This window comes from Poecile atricapillus, chromosome 2 (assembly GCF_030490865.1).
Source record: "Poecile atricapillus isolate bPoeAtr1 chromosome 2, bPoeAtr1.hap1, whole genome shotgun sequence".
NCBI classification, from domain to species: Eukaryota; Metazoa; Chordata; class Aves; order Passeriformes; family Paridae; genus Poecile; species Poecile atricapillus.
Genome location: NC_081250.1, coordinates 37,795,074 through 37,817,055, shown reverse-complemented (window position 1 = coordinate 37,817,055; position 21,982 = coordinate 37,795,074). Strand labels below are relative to the sequence as shown.

General features: G+C 37.7%; 1 protein-coding gene across 1 annotated transcript in view; it reads left to right on the top strand.

The window, feature by feature from the left end:
• Positions 1–2,659: 2,659 nt before the first annotated feature.
• The window catches only part of ZNF385D (zinc finger protein 385D), a 163,335-nt gene continuing 144,012 nt past the window's right edge, over positions 2,660–21,982 (top strand). Inside the window, exon 1 of the mRNA XM_058833552.1 lies at positions 2,660–2,997. Coding sequence (XP_058689535.1) covers positions 2,976–2,997 — 22 coding nt within the window. The 5' untranslated portion in view covers positions 2,660–2,975. The remainder of the gene's footprint in view (positions 2,998–21,982) is intronic.

Below are 21,982 nucleotides of genomic sequence, written 5' to 3'. Positions count from 1 at the left end.
AACCTTGCTTTCACTGACAGTGACAATATCCCACTCGGGAATAAAATCTATTTTTTGTTCCTTCCTTGAAACACTACTTCTTTTTGCAGCTTATTAGTGTTCTATGTGTGTAAGTGAGAGCAGAGTTTGTCATGGAGTATGTGAATTTGGGCTGTGAAAGCTTTCCAGTGATTTTCCCTCCTACCTTGGATTTCTGTAGTTGAAATGAAATTAAAGTTCTTGTTTCAGTTTCTTTGGTTCATTTAGTTGTATACTTACTCTCAGAACACAAACAAATGTAATAAGGAGAAAGATCGTCCTTGTTTTACATCCTACCAAAACAAAAGTGGAGGTAACATTCAGAACCATGTAGTTCAGAACATGTAGGAGAACATGTCAGTCAGAACATGTGGCACTTTGGTGTTTACATTTCCTGAGAATCAGACACCGATAAACTGGTACAGGTATTGTAACACAACAGCCATTTCAAGAAAGGGTATTTAAAGGCAGCATGGTGCTTGCTGAGCACTAATCACACATCTACACAGACATGAGCCTTCTGTACCCATAGCCTGAATCAGGAGGCATATTGGCTTGGTGGAACGTTGAGACCAGAGTTTGACTACATCTTGCAGAGTTTGACTTCTGGCAGAATAACCCCAAGCCTTTTGTTCTGTGATAGGGTAAACGCAGCTTAACAGGCAAATGCTGTGGCTGGGTGCAGACTGTCTTAAAGGACGTCACGCAGTGCCTCTGCAAAAGCACTTCAGAGATGGAAATGGAGCTGAAGGATTTCACAGAGAATTGATTCTCTGAGCTTTTACCCTCTGAAGGGAGAGGAGGGAATGCTTGTGCTGCAGAAGGCACCTGATAGTAGCTTATACCTACTGCTCAGAGAACATTAGAGTGTTTCAGCTGAGATATTTTAAACCAGTCTTTGAGGACGGTATTTTCTCTTATAGCGAGGTGTGCTTCCCTGTACTGTAGAAGCGAATGAGCATTGTAATGATGAAATAAAGGAAAGGAATGTGCCGTGAATACCCTCTGTTACTTGCTGTCTGCACTGTGTAGTTGAAACATAGGCCTTGATTTTTAGACAGCTTCTTTTTTCTTCTTTTCTCCAGGGATTTTTGGACAGCATTTCTTCACTGTGATTTTAGATTTGCTCAACTTATGTTGTTGGTCACTTTGACCCACACAAGAAGTCTTGATTTTCCTCCCTTGTGCACTGTGGCCTCAGAATGCATTGCTGCACTGCATGCTTTTCAGTTGTGTAGCAAATCTTATTTTGGAGTTTGTGTACCATGGATCTCTCATTTCAGGGCTTGCCTCTTCCTAGGGGCAGTTGTAATAAGAAAGGGCACTGAGAAAAGCTAGGTATCGGAAATTAATAGCTGTGGGACTGCCAGTGAGGGACAGGACTGAAACTGGTGCCCCAGTTCCCTGTCAGTATGTAATCTCAGTAACATTCACACAGGTAGCCTACAGAAACCTCGTGAGGGTAATGCTGCAGAGGGCTCTTGCCAAGAGATGCATAGCGGCACTGTACACCAGGCTCTTACCTCTGCTGCCACAACTGGAGCGTTCCTTGGCTGCTGTGCTGCTGTGATAATTTTGCCCAAAGTGATTGGACCTCATGAAATAGTACTTATTGTGTGGTGGTTTTACAAATAAGAAGTGGAGCTTTAAATGAATTATACCTGTCATCCTCTTTCCTGTAGAATGGAAGCATTCATCCCATTAGATCCTATTATAATGAAATAAACGCTTCAGCATACTGTCCATTATTTTTTTTACCTTTATTTAGTGTAAGTGTATTATCAGTGATACATGCCAGACTGACAGCAGGAAACCAATGTCCTCTATTGATTCAGAGAAGAGACATATGTGCATAAATACAGACCGCATTGTCTTCACCACACTGCTGTGCTGTCGGATCCATCCCAAGGCACTACATGTACATGGTGGACAGTATTTTGGTGTTTCTTTGGTCTTTCTTCCTCTGAAGCTGATACTAGTTCATATAGCAGCAGGAACATATTTACAACAAACTTAGGACCACTCCATTTGCCACAGAACAATAAAATACTTACTAGCTGCTAATGACTTATCAACCTGGACCAGAAAGCAACTAGAGACCTGGAGGGTGAAAGGTTGTAAACTCCATTACAGAACCTCGTTGTCATATATCTCCTGTCCTCACACTTTGTTATTCAGGTGAAGAAATTGTAGTTTAAAAAATCAGTTCAGCTGTATTGAAATTGAACTCTCTATTTGCCAGTTGCTTTTTAAAAATAGAAACAGACTTGTCTTTATCCAACATTTGGATTGAAATTGTTTATTGAAGTGGAACTATTGATTTAAAAAAAAAAAAAAAGAAAGAAAAGTCTTAGGGGTACATGATCTTGCAAAGTGCCAGGCATCTTTATCTTCTGTTGAAGTAGGGTTATTGAGGCACTCAAAGCTTCTCCTGGAGCCTGCCCTTCAAAGAAAAATACACTAACAATATACGCTTTGTCTTTCCCATCTATTATGTAATTGAGCACGTTATGTCACTAAACGCGTTTACTGCCAAGGAGAAAAAAAAAAAAGCCTGTACAATTTTAGAAGGGCTTACGTTTTTTTGTCCAAACCAGAGTTAGGTTAACCAGGATATAAGAGCATGTCGTTGCAAGCCCGCTAAAGAAAAGATCTGTTTGTAGTACTCTTAGTCCTGATGTCACAGGCACAGCAAGGACATCAGAAGGAGGAGTCAGATTACAGTAAGAATGGGCAGTGCAGCATGCAGCCGGAGTAAACGCTAAATCAGACAGGGATTGTATCAGGGATAAGACTGCCTGCAAAGCGCTCATCCTGAGGAGGCACACTGCTCTCTCACGCTTCTCGTGCTGGGAAATTTCCACATAATGTAGAATGAAAAAGCTCTGTTTTACATGTCAGCCCTGTGCAGGAGCTAATGCTGAATACACAGCGGTGGGATCCTGACTGCATGATTAATGAGAAACATAATGTATTTTGGTAAGTGTTAACCGTGATGTAATTCTGCTTCTGCTCACATTATCAATAGGAGTGATTATTACAGATTTCAGATTCAAGAACATTTTGTGCTGGCACGCACCTAAAACTGACAACTGGGGAATCCTGCCGGCTGTGCAGTTTGAAAGGATTCCATTGTCTGGGAAATTTCTTGTTTGAGTGGGTTACTGCGTAGTTCTAGCGGTTTGAAAAGCAAGCGATATAAGATGAACTTGTGCTAGGTTTGTTTTAAATGAACTTGTGTTTCATCTGCCAAGAGGGGATGAGAAATGCTTGTGAGGCATGGGAAGTTTTAGACGAACTTAATGTAATGGACGAGCTGCTACTGCACTGTCAGTGCTGGGGAGGCACAGTGAACCTCAGTATTTCATTCAGCCTTTAGTTTGAAGAATTCGAAGGTACAAAGGCGAAACAATGTTTAATTTGCTGCGATTGCCGAGTACTCTGCACTGTGCACATCACCAGTGTGGAGTTGGCTCCTAGCATGCCACAAAATATGTTATTTTAAGCCTTTAGGGGTCTTGGAGCTGTTAAATATTTGTGCAGAGTTTAGTTTTGTTGCTTGATGGAAATCTTCCTTCGGCTTACAGCTGAGCTGGCTGCATACCCTAAAAACATGCTGGAGTGTAGAGCTATGTCTGAGCAATGTAACGCTGCAGTACTGGGCTGGGATGTATGATTGCAATAGAATGCTGCAGGTTAGTGCTGTTAAAGAGCAAAGGAAAATAAAATAGATAATTTAGTGACAGAAAAATGCTATTCTTGACTGCTTGAAATCTCATGTAGTCTCACTGTTAATTTATAGCAGCATAATACTTAGAATGAACAGAGAGCAGGGAGTGTAAGGATTTCTGGGACATTCAGCAGCTTTCTCAGTTTCATTAAATATTGAATCAGTTCACTTCAAGGTTTAAGGGAAGAACTTTTGTAATATTCTCAGCGCTGTCAAAAAAGTACTATGCCTTGTGCCATGCTAAGCACTATCTTATTTTCATAAAACTAAAGACTGTTTGTATATGTGATTGTGATTTGTCTTAAACAATGAAATACATCAATTACGAAAGCGAATAGATTTAGATGTAAACTGTCCTAGCAGAAAAAAATATACAAATTGGTTGAGTTGTTAGAACTGTTCGGCATCCCTTTCAAAGATTAATTTTCAATGTTTCAGCTTTACTACATTTTCAAAAGACTGAGGAAGAATAGGCAAGCATTATGGTTTTAGGTTGGAGTCATTTTATTAAGTCTCTTCACCATTAAAAAGGCCAGGTTAATTTGCCATTTATTTCTTTCCAGTATTTTTCTACCTTTAACAGCATTACAAGCTCAAGATGGGTTGATTTTTAGGTTGTTTTTATTTTTTTTTAAGAATCAGTTTTTCTTGTGTGGGATTAGAAGTTGCAGTTTCCTGAAGTTATAGAGTTAGGTTATTAGGTATATGTTAGCTGCATTGTATTTAATTTTTTAATTTTCTTCCTGTCTATAATTTTCAGAAATATGTAACGGTGATCAAACTTTTTTGGTGTTGCTTTGAAAAAATAAAAATTGCTGTATCATATGCTTATTTGTTTTCTGGTGTAACACAGGTTTTTAAATGGAAAAAAACTGTATTGTGCTTTCTCTCTGCTTTGTAGGAAATTTCACTTCTGAGAGCAGAGCTGAAAGTTTCTGCTAGGCAGGTTCTCTGTCTGCTGTATTCAGTCTGAAGTTTCCTTCAATATTAAGTTCTAAATGAATGTTCCTGTCTTTTGCATAAGAAAGCATGAGCTGGGAGATAATGTTTACCTGGTGTTATTCTGGGTATTTTCTTGCTATTCTGGGTATTTTCTTGCACTGTCAGTGAGAAGCCAGAACATCTGTAATCTCACCTGTCCCTGTTACTGCACAAAGCAGTATTGCATTGAGCCAGATGAAAGGTTGACTGCGTACATTGTGCACCTACTTTGATTTCAAATTGCTACAGCCATCACATAGACAATATTGGAATTTTATTTTTTCTAATAAAAAAAAAATATACTTTCCTTTAAATATTAATAAAGAATTCTGTAGTGTTTTTGAGAGGTTTGTTGGTTTTTTTTTTAGTCCATACATGCAACTATTGAGCCACATAACTAGAGAAAGGGGGGGGAAAAAAAAGAAAGCATTTCTCTATGTTTGTATGCATCTGGTTTGCTTTTCTGGGCCTTCTTATCTAATTGCTGCTGATGTAGGGTGGCATAATGGGAATGCATATGTGCAGCATTAAGGTTGAAGTAAATACTGAAAATAATTACCATGGAAAGTAAGACCTAACCCTCTGACAGTATTATTGTTACAGACCAAGTGTTAATGGGTGAAGGGAGATTTTTAACTATCAGAGAGAGAAGTTGATAAATTCAGGAATTTGTCATCATGTTTCTCTCTCTTTAAATCTGTAGCCTTCAAGAAGATATTCTACCTTTATCTTACATCCTACTATGTATATTTTACTATTTGAGCTAAGCTTTCAAATAACTAAACTCATTGTTAACCCTTCTAAATTCATGAGCCTTTCTTTTACATTGCAACTGAATTGTGATGTAGTTGTTGTAAGAACTGCTAATTTTCACTCACCGTGCTGTGCTTTTGAGTTTGTTGTTTGGTCACCGTGGATACATTTGTTACTTATTGTATTGATTTTGCATTCATTATTTCGAGCTGAATAGGAATATGGAATTGTAATAATAATAGTAATAAAAAATCCTACAAAATGAGGTAGTGTGTTTATCGAGTAAGCCAAAAGCCAATGAAAATAATAAATTTCTTTCAAGCGTTATCATACGGAGACGTTTTGCACTTAAGAACATACATGAGTACCTCAGAGCAACTTTTTGCCGGTATTTATGGCCAAGTTAATAATTTAGCAGAAGATAGAAGTCAGCTGTGACCATTCTCAGCAGTTGCGAGAGGAGGAATGGTGGGTGGCTCTCAGCGCCACAGTGCTGATGTAGCACGCTGCTGAGGGGGAGCCTTCCTTAGTCCTGCTCGATGTGAGGGCTCTGCTGTGGCTAATGGCCAGAGCTGCACCTCTACCTCAAAAGGCCCCACTGGCCACTGTCCCCTTGGCTTGGCCACCTGGCCATGACTGCGCCTTCCTGGGCCTGGCAGCGCGGGCGGCCACGGGAGCTGGCTTGTCCTGGAGTGCAGCGGCCCTGTGGCCGCCCCTGGCACTGGGGTGGCCAGGCTGGTGATGGCAGGTGGGAATTCTCTTGGCCGGGGGAAGGGGCAGAGCTGCTGCTGGGTGTCCTGCGCTGCTCCACGCACCAGGGCCTTCGAGGCGGAGGAAACGCCGCAGTGGTATTGCAGTTCTGGGACAGTGAGCACGGGTCCTGAGGGCTCGGGATCCCTGGCTGGAACCGAGAGCAAAGCGAATCTGTCACCTCCAGCACCAAGAAAAGTCACTACCCCCATACTTTGGCCTTACTGAAAAAGCAAAACACACAAAAAAATTCTAAAATTAAAATTTACAAAGGAAAGGGGGAGAGGAAAAGGAAAATATTGTGCCTTTCTTTTTTCTTTTTTTTCCCCCCTCCCTCCCTCCTCTGAACCTATTACTGTTTTAACTTCTGTTCTCAATGTTTCACATTTTACAGGAAATTAATATATTGGCATGGAAATTACTATATATAGCATTAAGAGAAACAAATAATTTTTGCCTAAAAATGCCATATGCCAATGCATTTCTGTTTGTATGGTGGCCGTTTTAAATTTCAGTGGGGTTTTTTCAGTCAATGCTGCAGAATGTAGTAGTTCATCTGCATACATGCTATTATTCTGAATATCACTTTTTATTTCTGAAACACTTTCTTTAGGAGATTCATGCTGGATGAGTCATGGAATAAAAAGAATACACACACACACACCCCCAGGCCCCAAATTTCATCACCTCTTTAAAGAAAACACACATTGTACAAGCCAACTGACCAACTGCTGAAGCAGGGTTATTTTTTTTTGGGTGGGGGGGTGGTTCTTGTTTGGTTGGTTTTAGTTTTTTGTTTGTTTCAATGAAAATATTTGGTTGTTACTGGTTTGTTTTTAGGAGGTTATTTTTCCTTCTAGGTTAGACACTGGAGGCCTTTAGCACCATTTCTGTTTTCATTTAAGTCAGGATGAATCTATGTTGATAAGGTTCTTTTAAAATGTTTTGAGAACCACAGATACTGGATTGCTAACTGTGTTTATCACCAGCTATGTGCAGTAAGAAAGTGTAGTTAATATATAATGGATGCTGTGTGTGACAGAAGAATTCAGCTGAGCAAGCCAATGTATAGGTTCTTGAAAACTGTGGGAGCCTGATGTTTATATGTGGAACATTACAGCCTCCTGGGCAGTGAAGTTCATATCTTGAAGCACTGAATAATCATTAATGCAAGTATACATAATAACAATAAAAAAAATCCTGTTTGAACTTACAGAAACTGCTCTGTGCTAGATTGCACCCTTTTAGCTTCTGTTACAGAAACTGTTCATTTGAAATGCCTCTGAATATATGTCCAATATATTACCTTAAATAAAAGGTCCTTTTGCCATTTCACAGGCAAAAAAAAGTCATTCCAAGTGTAACTTTTCTTGTGGGTGACAGAATTGCTCTAAACCCAAAATTGGAATCAGTGGCTTCCTGCTTCATTAGAGAAGATTAGATCACAGTTGCTTCAGCTGAAGGTCCTTTAACAAAGTGTGTGTGTGCTCACATGCTCATGTGAATGTGTGTCTGTGCATATTTTAACTGATGTGATTGTAGAATCTAATCCTACATTGCTTCCCACCAAATTCCTTCCCATCTTTTTTCTGTTAAGAAATTAAATTAAGAAGAAACCAGATTTGTAAAATTTTCATTGTGATATCATAAGTCTACTTTCTTTTTTTTTTTTTAAAAGGCAACACATAATTTTTTACAAAATATTTTAAAATAATGAGAGTCTTTGACTGTATTATTTTAGAGTCATATGGCTGATACGTCTCTGTGCCTGTGTGCAAATATCCTTTCATGTTATTTTGATTTTCTTTCATAAGCTAGTGGCAATTCTAGAAATTCTTGCAATTACAAAAATGTTAATCGGGTTACAGGAAACCTTTTAAAGATTTTGCCTCTTATTACACTAAAGAAGATGGTGGTATTTGAAAAAAGGAGAAATATATTTGGACTGGGAAAGGAAATATTTCAATTTGCCATTAGATCATGAAAAGTTCTTGAAATACAATAGAGGTCACAAGGGCTTCAGTTTTTAAAAAGGACATATTACATGTAATATACTGCAAAGATTAGTTTTGAAGCTGAAATTGCATAGATGATTGGTAACATTCAGAGAAAATGCAGCAAAAGAGAGAAATACCAGAACTTGAAGTGGCTGAGATTGCACTTGAATTAAATTGCTGGGGATGAAAGTGGGAAGAAGCTTTCCTCTATTGTAGGGCTAAGTCATTATATGGCAAAACCACATTCTGTAGGTCAGCGTGTATGCTCAGTTATTTTATCAACAGTTCTTTGAGAAATCTACTTAGGGGTGAAAAATCTAATACACGAAGCTGCATTACTGACTCATATGCTTAGACCTTCTTGCTCATTTTGTTGACCACTTCCTTCAGCTCATCAGTCCCACGCTCACGAATCATGTTTCCTTAGACAATATTTTTCCTGTGTACATATGCACCATAAAGAGTTACTGCAATCTTAAGCGTGGTATGACAACTTAAAATACTTGGCAAAGGTCTGGATCAAATGTAAAATATGAAAACACAACTGTAATTTCAGATTGGAATTATAAGGGAGGCTCTTATGAAAGTTCTACTACGATACACACTTGCCTCTTGTTAACATCTGTGATAATACAGTTCTGTCTCTGTTGATGCTTAAAATAATATCAAATTAAAATTTCTTCAGGTTTGAAAAATGGTAAGGCATCTTGAGTCCGTATCTGGTTTTTAAACAAAAATATTTTTCCCCCTCTGCATTTTTTTTCTCCTTTTTTTCCTTATTTCCCTCCCCACCCCCCCACCCCCCCACCCAATCTATTTTAAAAAGGTGGAGTTAGATCAATCTATTTATTTTTTTTTCATACCTCTGCTGGCTGGCTGAACCAGTTGTTTGGAAATCATGAGAAATTCTTTCATCACTATGGGATAAGGTCCTGGCTCCTTTACCAAGCCAACTAATTTACTGTGTTTTGTAATCCCTGCAGGTTTCAGAATTTAAAACCATAATGTACCACTTGCTTTTCAAGTAAAGCTTGAAAAGCTCCTGGGGTTTGATAGTGTATAGTATCCTCATCTCTGAAGCAGTTACAGGAGATAGAGGAATGAGATTGACTGTGAGTGTCTGCTAACTCTGGGCATGGCTGTTTGAAATTTTAGCATATGCCTAGGGTCTCAAAGGGCTTTGGCTCATACTGGTAATTTTTATACTGTGTGTTGTTTATGTGTTCTCTTCATTACAATGCAAACCACCAGTCTCTTCCCCAATTCTCTCCATCAGAAAACAAGATTCGAACCTAAAAAGCAGGTTTATGCTAACAAACTCCCTCTGAATATTAAAACTGCTTTCTTAAGAACAAAAGAAAAAAGCTAAACTTAATTTTCTCTTTGAGTATTATTTCATAGTGGTTCTCTTATTTATTTACTTTTATGCTGTAATTGAAAAACCAGATGGACAATTCATTCAAATGAAAGCCATGAAAATTATCCCAGATTCTTTTGTTCTTGTTGACCTTGTTTACTCTGTTTGTTTACAATGGAGTGTAGTAAGTTATGAAGATAGCGGGAGATAATGGCTGTGTTTTCCAATATTGTTACCCATCATTACGCTAAGGATCAATACTGAATTAAAAAAGCAACAAACTAAAAACAAAAAACCCCAGACAAACAAAAAAAAACCCCACAGAAAACCAAGTCACAGAACACAGAACCTTGACCAGGTCTGCAACTGTGGGTGCAAAAGGAAGGAGCAGGTGGAGAGGAAGGCAGTCTTGGCACCGCAAGGAATATCAGTGTTCTTTTTGCTAAGCCAAGTCATTTTTCAGTAGTGACCTGAGGGTCTACTGTCTCTATAGTACAATGTTTAGCAAATTAGGTTTTGTTTGCTGGTATTTACCTGTGATAGCAAATCCACTCACCTCCTGTCAAAACCAGCAATGTAACAGGTGCATTCAGTTTGCCAGATCTGTGACTATTATGTAGCAAGCACACTGTTTCTCTGTTTTTTCTATTATTGCTTATAAGTTGTGATGCTGTAAGCAGCCAGTTTTTCATCAGTGGAAGTTGCATGACTCGTCTGCTTTTAGGTAGCATAGAAAAAATAATTTTGCAGACATACATAAAACTACATAATCTCCTACTCTGCAATTCCTGTGTTTGTAAAGGACAAATTCTAACAAGCCAAACAGGCCATAAAAAATTGTGTATACATATGTAAGGATATATTTAAATCCTTTTGCTTTCTGTCTCCTGACTGAGGGAGTGGCAGCCACATGAACATGGGTACTACAAAGCCACTGAACTGTATCATTTCTAGTATCCTTACGTTATTTTAGCACTTAAGACATGATGTAATCATTTACAAACATTTGTCTTGCCAATCCTGACCACAGTCTGTCTGCCTTGTAAAACTGGTTGTTTGGTCCTCCTTCCCACATGCAGTGCTAGAGCAGTTGCAACAGCCTCCTAATAATACATTTGTATTCTTAGGCTTAAATCTTAGTAGCCCTGAGTACTTGGAAATTGCATTGGTCTACATGGTATGATTTTTCTCTCCCCATTATTTCTTCATTAAGGAAGGTTTCAAAATAACAACTCTTTTTTTCTTTTTCAATTTGGGTGAGGTAAAAATTTTCATTACATTTTTAAATTCCCAATGGTTTTCCTTTTTTTTTTTCTTTTTTTCCCCCCTTTTTCTCCCAGTTCTTTGCTGCATTTTTGTAGAACATAAAAGATATATTCTTACATAGGTGTTGCTGGCAAACCTACTCAATGCTAGTTAGCAGCCCAACCATATTAGCATTTATCTCTGCACACTCTAACAATGCATGTAATAGGTTACCTGCAGGTTTTCAAGGTTTTCAAGGTTGAAAGAGTTAGTGGCCCTAAAGAGGGACATTAGTACACATATGCCCTCTCAGATATGCTCCTTCAAGTGAATGAACTCACCAGATGTAATAAACAAACATGGAAAGGCTGAAAACACACTAAAAACCATTCAAGGCAACTCTGCAAATCTCTCTAGCAGTGTAGATACAATCAAAAAGTGATTGTCGAAAGACTTAGATGGTGTGAAATGTACATAGACTCTGCTGGCAGAGAAAGGCAGGCAGCAGGTAAAGTGGGGTGGCCTGCTGGTGCTGCAGCAAAATGGTACTGGCAGCACCACCCTTCACAAGAACTCCAAGATAACCAAATAAAACTGCTCTGTTTTGCCATAGTGACTAGCTTGAACCAGAATTGTCATCACCTGCTATCATCAACACACAGGGAAGAAAAAATATTTAAATAGTCTGAAATTAACATTGTGAAGACCATGAATGATGATGCTACATATCGCTGTGGACACCCAGAAAACTCCACAGATTTCAGGAAGAAAATGCAGATGTGTAGAACGTTAATTTACTTTTGCTTATTATCCCCTGCCCTATTTTTGAAAAAAGAAAGCTAAATGTATCCTAAAGATTCAGTGTAGTGATGAAAAACAGAACAGAGCTGTCTCAGGTAGGCAGTATTTGATGATACTTGACACTGAAAAACATTAACAATTCATGCTTCTAAAATATCCCTCAGTTTATTCTAACAATGTTTATGAGATTTGTATAAGTTTTTTGTACATTTCTAGTAGGAACATTTCTTCATGGGAACGTTCACAAAGATAAAAATTGCATGATACTTTATTGTAATTTTTATAGGATTTTTTTTTATGTTAAAAGCTATGCCAGCACATTTTCAGTAATACAAAACTCACTTTAGATTCATCTGCAAACAGAAGTATTGCCATCTGACCTCCGTATATAGTCAAATGAATTATGAATATTTTATATCAAATATCTGTTTGAGAGACTCCAGCTGAGCTAATATCTTCCAAATCACAAAGATAAGAAGAAATAATGGTAATTATAAATTGTTAGCCCTTTCTAGATGCTCACAGCAATAGATGGTTAATACTGTCAGAGAATGTTTACCATAATAAGTAAGTTACCCTTTTAAGAAATCTTTGCAAGGTGCTTGTGATGGGCAGATTTCCAGTTTTTCAAGTTTTTCTGTCTCTAGCCAGATTCTGTTCTAGTAAATAATGTAGGGAGCTGATTGTGGTAGTAAATCAGTTAAGGTAATATTGATGGTTTATCTGAAAAAAGTTGGGCAGCTTTTGAAAACTGTTGGTATAATGTAAGTATGGCAACTGCTAGCAGGTATCAAAAAAAGCTCTTGCAACTTCAAGGATCTTTCAGAAAAAAATGAGCTTTCCTCACTGATAATGTTTTTACTGAGTCAGATCTGTTCATAGAGAAGGAGGATGTTTCAGAAAGTAATATTACTTGAAATGAACTGTGGAAAGTGTTGGACTGTGCTAACAGATTTGCTTGAACTCAGTTTTATTCACTGGACCTTACATTCTGGGAAACTTCCATGGCCCGCAGAAAAGTCAGAGTTTCAGCTGTGCTAGAAATATTAAACTAGACCTATTCTAATTCAGGTAACTGCCAAATAATTTGTGATAGTTGTGTTTAATGTCTCCAGCCATTTCAAATGCAAATTAAATGCTCTTTAGAATCTTAAAACTGATAATCAGCAGTGTAGTCAAAATCTGGCAGCCAGTTGGGCAGCAGGTCTGGGGGTGAAGCAGAATGATGCAGTGATGGTGATGGATTTAGCTGTTTGGGCTGCAGATCCTCTTTAAATAGCTGTTCCCTGTACCTTTGCCAGAAGGGACAATGAATGTGATGGAAAGATGAGCTTGAGTGGTTGGATAATTTTAATTGCATTGGTCTCGTGTGAGAAGATGCATCTGCAGAGGGGAACGTGGTGCTGCAGGTCTTGCCATGCTAGAGGAGATCTGAACACCTGTGGGACAAGACTCCATCATTCCCTTGCCTACCTCAGCTCTGATACTTTCCATAGAAAGGCTCAGGAGTCAATTTCAAGGCAATGAAAATTACCTTTTAAAACCACAAACCTCTTTTCTATAAGCTTAGCATGGAGCTTTCAACTGCAAACACATATAGTCATTATTGTTCTTATTAATTTCTATTACTGAGTCATCTGCACCAATAGGGGTAATATGACATTCCTAAGTCAACTGGACTATTTAGTTCTATAGTCTCCTAGGCCCAAAACAAATCTTAGGTTTACATTTGCAAGGAATTAATCTACATGTGTAGGATGGTGGCTTGCAAGCTTTCCTGCTTATGTACATGTTATGAGGAGTATCTTTTAATTCACAATAGTCTCATTTTTATTTCAGTTTTGTTTGATTTCCTGGGGGCAACCACTCCAGTGCCTTGTTGAACTCGGATTCTTTTTTGCCTCATAAAAGTACATTAAAAAAGATCAGGATAATTCAATGACTAGTTCAGCAGTGTGTGGCTATTCTCCTCCAGTTAACAGACTAGATTAGTTAAGCAGAAGAGCAGCAATAAGAGAAGTCTGGCTTTTCTTATCTTCCCCACCCCCTCACTAGCAGAGGAGGCTTAACATTTTTCTTAGAGGATCATCTCATACAGCTCTGTTGAAGTTTCTGACCACAAATCATATCAAGCTATGATTGCTGTGGGTTTGTAGCTCAGCCAGAAAAAGCTGCATGTGGGAGAAGTTCATTTCTAGTCTGCAGGATTTTGACATTTGCAGTTGTGTGTCTGGAGCTGCTGCATGGACATGTATTAAAATTGTATAGTTTCTAATGACAAGGAAACTGTAATTTGTAATTAGACTGTTGGTTTGACTTTTGAATGTGTCATTTTGGAAAGGCCAAATAACATTATTCTACTATAATATATAGCAAATTTGAAATATATAGTGAATTTTACAGGCAAAGAGATAAAATCTTGTACTAAATTGTGTCCAATAAGAGGCCATTGCCCATGCTGTTAGAGCAAGTGCACAAACTTAAGAAACTTATTATCAAAAATATATTTCCATGAAAAATATCAAAGAGTATCTAGTCTCCTTGGGTATGTATGTGCATTTATTGCTTTACATGGGTTTTTTCAGTGTGTGATAGCTCTAAGACATAACTCATGCCAACTTTTCCTAGCTTTCAATGAGCAGAAATAATCCTGAAATCACATGAGGTGGTAAACTGAACACAAGGGGCTTTCTAGTTGTATTTTTTTTTAATTTTATTTTTTTATTTGGACTAAAACCAACTTGCTTACATCTTCAGAGGAAGTTGGAGGGCAACACTGAAGGGTCTTAAAAATGCAAGAAATGGACTTTTTTGGGAACCAAATTCTCAGTAAGCGGTCTATTTGCTTCAGGTTGTCGGACACTGAATTACACCGATTTTTAAAGTATTTTTTTGCTGTTCTTGGGTTTCCACCAGTCTTGGTAGTCTGACTTGACCAGTTTTTTAGCATGACCAGGCCTGGTCTTGGCAATGCTCTACAAAAATGTGTTCAAAAGTGCCTGATGTAGCAACCTAAAGATGAACTCTGCATTGTTTTATTTTGTATCCCTGCTGCAATGTTCTTCTACATGCAACTTTAAGAACTTCATAAGAGTTCTGTTAATACAGTTAGTGCTTGACCTTGGACACAGGGATTTATTTTACTTTTGCAATTTTTGGAACTGTAAATACTCATGTAGCTGAACACCTGTGTCATTTGATGCTTGCTGTGAACTTAAATGGTCAGTTAAGTGAGAGATAAAATGTAAATTTTTTTGCCATGTGGTAGCAACAGAACTACATAGCAATATGAAACAGCTGGCTGTGCTCTAGGTTTTGTCAATGTATTTTAAGTATAATTTAGCTGTCTGAAGAGTGTAATAAAGAAATCCTATCACTCCCCATCTAAATTTTTTCTATATTTAGACAAGATTACCGCATAAGTGAAACAGAAGAGCCAGAAATTCAGGTTTGGGGAGTCTTTTCTTAGATGATAAATAAAGTCTTTCTGTAAAGCAGAAACAAAGGCAACAGATTTGTGAAGCTGCAGATAACCTGTGTTCAACTTTAGAGAAGCAGGAGCCATAAGGTCTCAGCCTAATGCAGATATGTAGACAACAGGACTGTGCCAGCATCAGTGGTTTAAGGCTGAAGAAGTTTGTGTAGATCTTGAATTTTGTCATGGTTTGGCCAACACTGCTAAAATTTTCTCAGTGTTTCAGGTTAACATGCCCAAAACATTCTGCTGTGAATCAGGTGATTTATGTTTAGTTGCAGCTCCAGATCTGTAAAATTGGCTTGAGGTTAAGCTCTGGAATGCAACCCTTATACAAGCAAGCTGCGTTTGGTTTCAGGTTTCTTAGAGGCTTGCATGCAAAATTGCCTCATTACTTGAATCGATACCTCTAATTAAGCAGATTCAGTGTGCTGCAATAATTGTCCTTTAGTATTTCAGCTCAAACGAATACCCAGTGTAACTCTCCTTAGGCCACTGGAATCATATCAAGACATAGGACTCTTCTTCTCAACACACTGTCCTTGTTTAGTAAGATTATGGGAGTTTTTCAGTTCCATTTCTAGATACAGGAAGTGTGTTCTTGTCACAGGAGGTGTGTTCTTGTCACTGGACTCATTCTGATTTTTTTTTTAATCATGTCAGAAAGAAGAGACGGATGTCTTTTATCTTTGCCAATATACTTGGGGTGTCTTCATTTTCATCTGATGTTTATAGTTTCATGCATTTCTCCTTTGCATCTTGGTACTTTGTGGGTTTGTTTTGGTTTTATAGAGAACAGTACCAAATTCTGGATTATGCAAGCAAATTATCTTGTATATAGTAATGTGGATTGAGTATTTGGGGTTTTGATTCGCCCTTCAAATGCAACACCTTTGATAAATTTTTAATTCCTTTTCAGTAGAATAGCAGGTATCTTTGTTTAAAACTCGTTGTTATGGAACAATTTGAATGTTTAGTCAGATGGAATCATGCAAACAAGAGATGGACGCCACTCCTGTGTGCACGTCTGAATTAAAAAATAATTAACTTTTCTTACATTATTCCAACTCACATCAGTGAAACAGTTAAACATGTGCAAAAGTATTTGTAGGATTGAGGTTTGTCTGTGGCTTAGCAAATCCTTGCATTTCTATAGCAATCTGACAATTGGTTGGCTCCCTTCACTGATTTAATAGAATTTCATTCTTGGGAATGTATTGTAAGATTACCTCTTATGGAAAGCAGATGATTACAGTACGTGAGGCTCCCTTCACTCCTTAGCAGCAGAGTGGGGATGGGAGGAGGGATCTAGCTTGTCAACACATGGTTCCATTAAAGGGTCTTTGCTCTTGCATTATCCTCCTTGCTTCTTAGGTTTTGTAAGGTTCTTCTGATCAGATTAATATCCCAAATTCATTAAAATTCAAAGGTTTAAATTTCTGTAGAGGGGGTGACTTGCTCATCTTGAGTCATAAAACCATATTGAGAAATTATCTGAAACACTTGGCAAAAAATTCACTTAGAAGTCTGATGACTAAATTGAGGCATTACTTTTCTATTTTCTATTTTAATGTGAAAAAGTAACAAAAATATTAGAAATGTTAAATACTGTGATGTAAAGAAGTTGAATTTGAATAGATCTTTATCCCATGTAATTGAAGCAAAGCAATGCAATGACTTAACATGGATCAGAGCAAATATATATATATATATACACACATATAGCATACTCAATAACATGTGGAATTATAATAGATAGACTTAAAATTGTGAAGCTGCAAGGTCCTTCTGATCTACATGGATTATCAGAAAAGTGCACACCAAAGTTTTTCTCCTCGTGGTACTATATTCTGTTTTATCATGGTTCCAAGATTTGGTAGAAATAAATGCCTTTCAAAAACCTGCATTTCCTTTAGTATCCCTCAAGTAACTGTGTAATGCAACAGAATCAGTTATTTCTTTCATTTTATTTTGCCTTTCCAACAGAGAAAGCCTTAAAAATAAAATAAAACGTGTCAACTGAGACTTTTTTTTTCCTGTGGAGTAAGTTTTAGTGTCTTATGCCCAAGGCTTGATTTTTTTGAACACAATAGGAAGGAGGTAGATGAGAAACAGTGTTTGACTACAACAAACTGAAATGTTTGAGGTGGGCTGTTTTTATACTAGGCCTGTTTCAATATATCTTTAGAGTTATTTAAGGAGATACTGAATTATAGAGCATTAATTACTATGAGGGCAAAATCAGTGAATGCTGAATTTGATTTTTGATACACACAAAATAAAATTTTAATATTTATGTAGGGCTAGAAGTAAATATTTTGAGTAGTGAGATTGTATGAGCAAGCATGGTTTTCTCTAAATTTAAATGTTTTATAATATATTTCTGTGTCTGGTTCCTGGAACAGGGGCTATGAAATTTTAAGATGGCTTGATAGAGGACCAGAACATGACTAGGCTGACTGGAAAGGTAGTATTACTTGAGAGTTTATCCTATCTCTTTTTCTTTAGAGAGGGTTTCAGGCTGTTCCTGGCCAAAGTAAAAATGCAGATTAATAGTATTTGTCTCTTCAAACATGCCTTTGGTATCCCTAGCCAGCAGTGAAATCTGCACATTGGTATGCAAATGACTCCTTGCCATCTTTCATACCCCGTGGAAGGTGGTTTTCCGTGTAGAGTTTTTGTTTGGTTGGTTTGTTGGGTTTTTTTTTCTTTTTAGAATTTTGCCCATATCAAATGGTAACCAAGATACAGAGGATACTGGTCTGAACCTTCTGTTTACAGCTTGTCTTAGGTTGCAATGCAAGATGTAACCAAAAGTATTTATTCTACTACCATCTGTTAAAACCAGGTGAGGCAGTGCTCTTTATCTCCTTCATGACCAATCCTCCCTCCAGAGGGATATCTGCTATTAATGGGCCATTGAGTCTCACTGCATGACTGATGAAATTACATCATCCCACTGTGAAATGTTCCTCCCAGGGGGAGGAGCCAAGCATTCCTACCTGGATATAATCTGAGATTTGGAACACCGCAGTCAGCCTTTCTGCACTGGATTCCCAGAGGAAGACTGGACTCATCTATACCACCACTGGACCTTCAGAAGAAAACTACACCCTTCTACAGGATCACTGCTTCAACAGAACCACATCTGTCACTCCAGGAGAGCTGCAGCCACCACTTAATGATACTGCTACCAACACCCTGACCAACAGGGTGTCAAGGGTGTATTCTGACTCTGTCCATGTTTTCCTTATACTACTTCATTTTGTTTTAATTTTCCTAGTAAAGAACTATTATTCTTTTTCCCATATTTTTGGCTGGCAGTCCCTTGATTTCAAAATTCTAATACTTTGGGAAGGGGGGATGGTTTACATTTTTTCCATTTCTAGAGAGGCTCCTGCCCTCCTTAGCAGACACCTGTTTTTTCAAACCAAGACACAGCTATGAGCTGTGTGGTAAACTCAGGAAACCTCATAGCAAAATATGTGTCAGAACCTATAAAACTTTCTTTGCTTTTCGCATGAGGAAAAAGCTTGGAATAGGGTGTATAATCACATATAGATCTTTCATGGAATTATTTTATATCATGTGATAGTAAAACATGCTTAAGGAGCATCAGGATAGGATATAGAGAAAAGTGAAAAATGAACTTCATACAGATGAAAGAAATATGAACATATTACTAGGTTTGCATTTTTTTGGCCCACAGTTTGTGCTGTTTTACAGAAAATTCTTATGTGTACTTGTGTAAATGTAACTGGATTGTAATCAATAGAATTACCCACCAACAAGAATGATTTATATTAGCTAGGGGCAGGGATTCCCATTCATTAAATCTGTGGAGGACAAGCCTTTATCTATTTCCATAGATGCAGCCTGGAGCATCCAACATGTCATGGATTAGATAAATTGGGCTTGACATGCCCGTGTTTCTGAAAAATAGGACAAAAATTTCTTTTGTCCTTTATGTCTTGTCTGCAAAAGCAGCAGTGCTTTTCCCCCACCTATAGAGAATGACAGGAGATAATTTTACTTGCATGAAAAGATTTTCTTTAAATTATAGGCATATTTTAGGTAGAGATTTGAAAAACAGACCTGCCAGTATTTTCACAAGTGTCGAGAGAAGGACAGTCAACCTAATAACTGCCACATATTCCACCTCTCAGAGCATTTGCCTAAGTCAGCTCCATCAGGTGTAAGCTTGCCAGAATTGAAGTTTTCATAGTCCTTTTTCATAAATAGCCAGTTTGTTAGAACTTCTCCACTGTAAAAGAATCTATTCACTTCCCCAGGAAAACACTAGCCCTGAGGTCAAGGGACTTTTGTGGGCTGCTGGAAACACAAGCTAAATTCCTCCGTGAAGTGAATACACATTTACACTAATCTAAACTGCTCCAAAATGCTATCATTGTGCAAGTCTCCCCAGTTAGTCAACAGCCCAACTATTGGGACATTCCCCTGAGGTGCTGAGGAGTTACAGAGCAGACTTCAATATGGGCCTTTGATTAAAATACAGACCTTGATTTCTTTCAATTTTTGAAACTTTTAAAATAATTTGTTTCTACATTATGTGTGAAAATGTAGCTTCCATGTAGATCTGAAGAGAAGATAAATTCTGACAGAGCTTTGCAACACAGGAAAAGTTGAATTTTTGCTGTTTTCTCTTCTTGTCCACTAGCAATTCCATCTTGAAGCAAAGTATCAGCCAAATTAGCACAGAAGAACAGATTAATTATCTGTAACTTTGTAATTACAATGCTATGTGCAAACCCACAATCTGATTCAAGGACTATTAAAACATGGTTTCAACTGGTCCTTTATGACGGAATAAAAAGGTTTATAAAAGTGAATTCAATATAGTCTGTTTTGTTATGTTTTCCCTGTTGCAGAAGGGTCATGCCTAGGATCAGTAAATGGAAATGAGGGTACCCTGCTTGGGCTGTGGAGTCAGTCCTTTGGAATTTGTACTTTTTGTTTGTTTGTTTTGTTGTTTTGTTTTTGTTTTTTGTTTTTCATTTCAGCTATGCATGTAGAAGCACAATTCCACTTTTTTTTTTTTTCATGGAAATAAACGCATTTACTCACCAGGTTATACTCTGAATTGATACCTAGTTCTCTGTTAACTGTGTGCCAGCATATCATATGACACATTTATCTCTGTTTAAGAAAGGGAAAAAAAAATAAAATAATTTGAATTGCACAAGAGCAGCATGTGATTGCACTAAATAATGTTTGGCAAAGATGTAATTTGTAGATACAATAGAGTTACAAAATTACTACTATTTATGTATGCTATAACATGTCCTATTTAAACTTTATTAAAATTAAATCTGTGACTGGATGTAGAATTTCTAGAAGACAACAGTTAAATTGATTCTGGCCAAGGTTCAAATTTCTCCCATTGATTTCCAGCATCCCATTCTTTTATTTCCAGTTTTGATTTGCCTTTTGCCATCTTACTACCCCTCCTTTCTCCTCCACTTTTCCCTCTCCCAATTTGGATTGAACTCCTTGCCCTTAGCATTGTCTTCAAGGTTTTGTGCTCTATCAGCAACAGCTCTCCTTTCATGGTTCCCTTGCAGAACTCAAAGCTCTGTCCTGCAGTGAGGAACTGGTGATCATTTCCATCCCAATTTTTTTTCAGGCAGGTGAAGAATGGCTTAGGAGTATATGAGGACAGCAAAAAGGTTCCTAGCAAGTCAGGAGGGATCTGAAAATTCCTGATGAATTCCTCATCTCTTCATGCTGGAAGGCTGCTCTGTTAGTGGTCATGCTTTTGTCTTGTGTGAGTGTTCAACTTGAACCTGAACTTTTTGGCATTGGGGCAAGAGAGCAACATCTGATGGCACAGCTCCATTAAGATGTAAGCTGATCTCTGTTGCTCAATGCTGAGGGGAGTGACTCTAATCTAATCTTCAAGTATTTAGCAGAACATACAGATATTTTTCCCTCCCCAGTACAACTATTTACATTTTTATTTTTTTTCTAACTGCCTGCTGATGGAAATCCAGGGTATAGTCATAGCTGACACAGTGCATGTGTGATTTGAGATGTCATAAAGTTCTGTTCTCTTAATAAGGTTCAAACTTAACTATATATTTTATCCCTCTCTTCTCTCTTCACGGCATGCTGTCTCTGTGGGGACAACAAACTGCCAAGCACTGTCTGTCTGCTTTTTCTTTGCTTCTTAATACAAAGCATCAGTTGCCTGCTAGGAAAACTTCAGTTTTGCATCAACTTCTTTTCCCAGAAACTCTTGGTCACAGAGCCTCAGGCTCTTGCTTTTTGCACAAACAGCTGTATCTCCTGAGGACTGAACTTGTTTTGTTTCAATAAAGTATAGTGGAAGTTTTATGAAAAGTAATGAGTTTGGTTTTGAAGACAATTGGGCCGTGTGATCTAAAAGGCTTTTGTTCTGGCTTTACATCCTGAGAAAAGAAGATTTTTTTTTTTTTTGCTGTTTCGCTTTAATTTTCTTTAAGAACTTCAGGTATTTCATTCATAGTGGGAGTTAAGATATTTCATTGTTAGAAAAAAGTTCCTGAGCCAAATAATTTGAAGTGTTTTTAATTTAGAAATACATATGTATAGGAAAAATGATGCTACAATCTATAATTTATCTTAACAAGTGTCTTTCAAATCACCATGAACTAAAAAGTTCTTTATGTCCAGGAGCCTGTCCTGTAAAATGAACTTCTATCTACTGTGGCAATGGTCCCTATCCGTTAGTAAATCCTGCACTTTTGTTGCCATTCTAATTTTTTCACTTGTTCTTTTGCCTACCTATGAAAGATCATAAACCAAATAGTTTTAAACATATGTGCCGGGGGGCTTTTTGTGAATCAAAACTTTTGAGACTGTGGTAGTTTCTGATG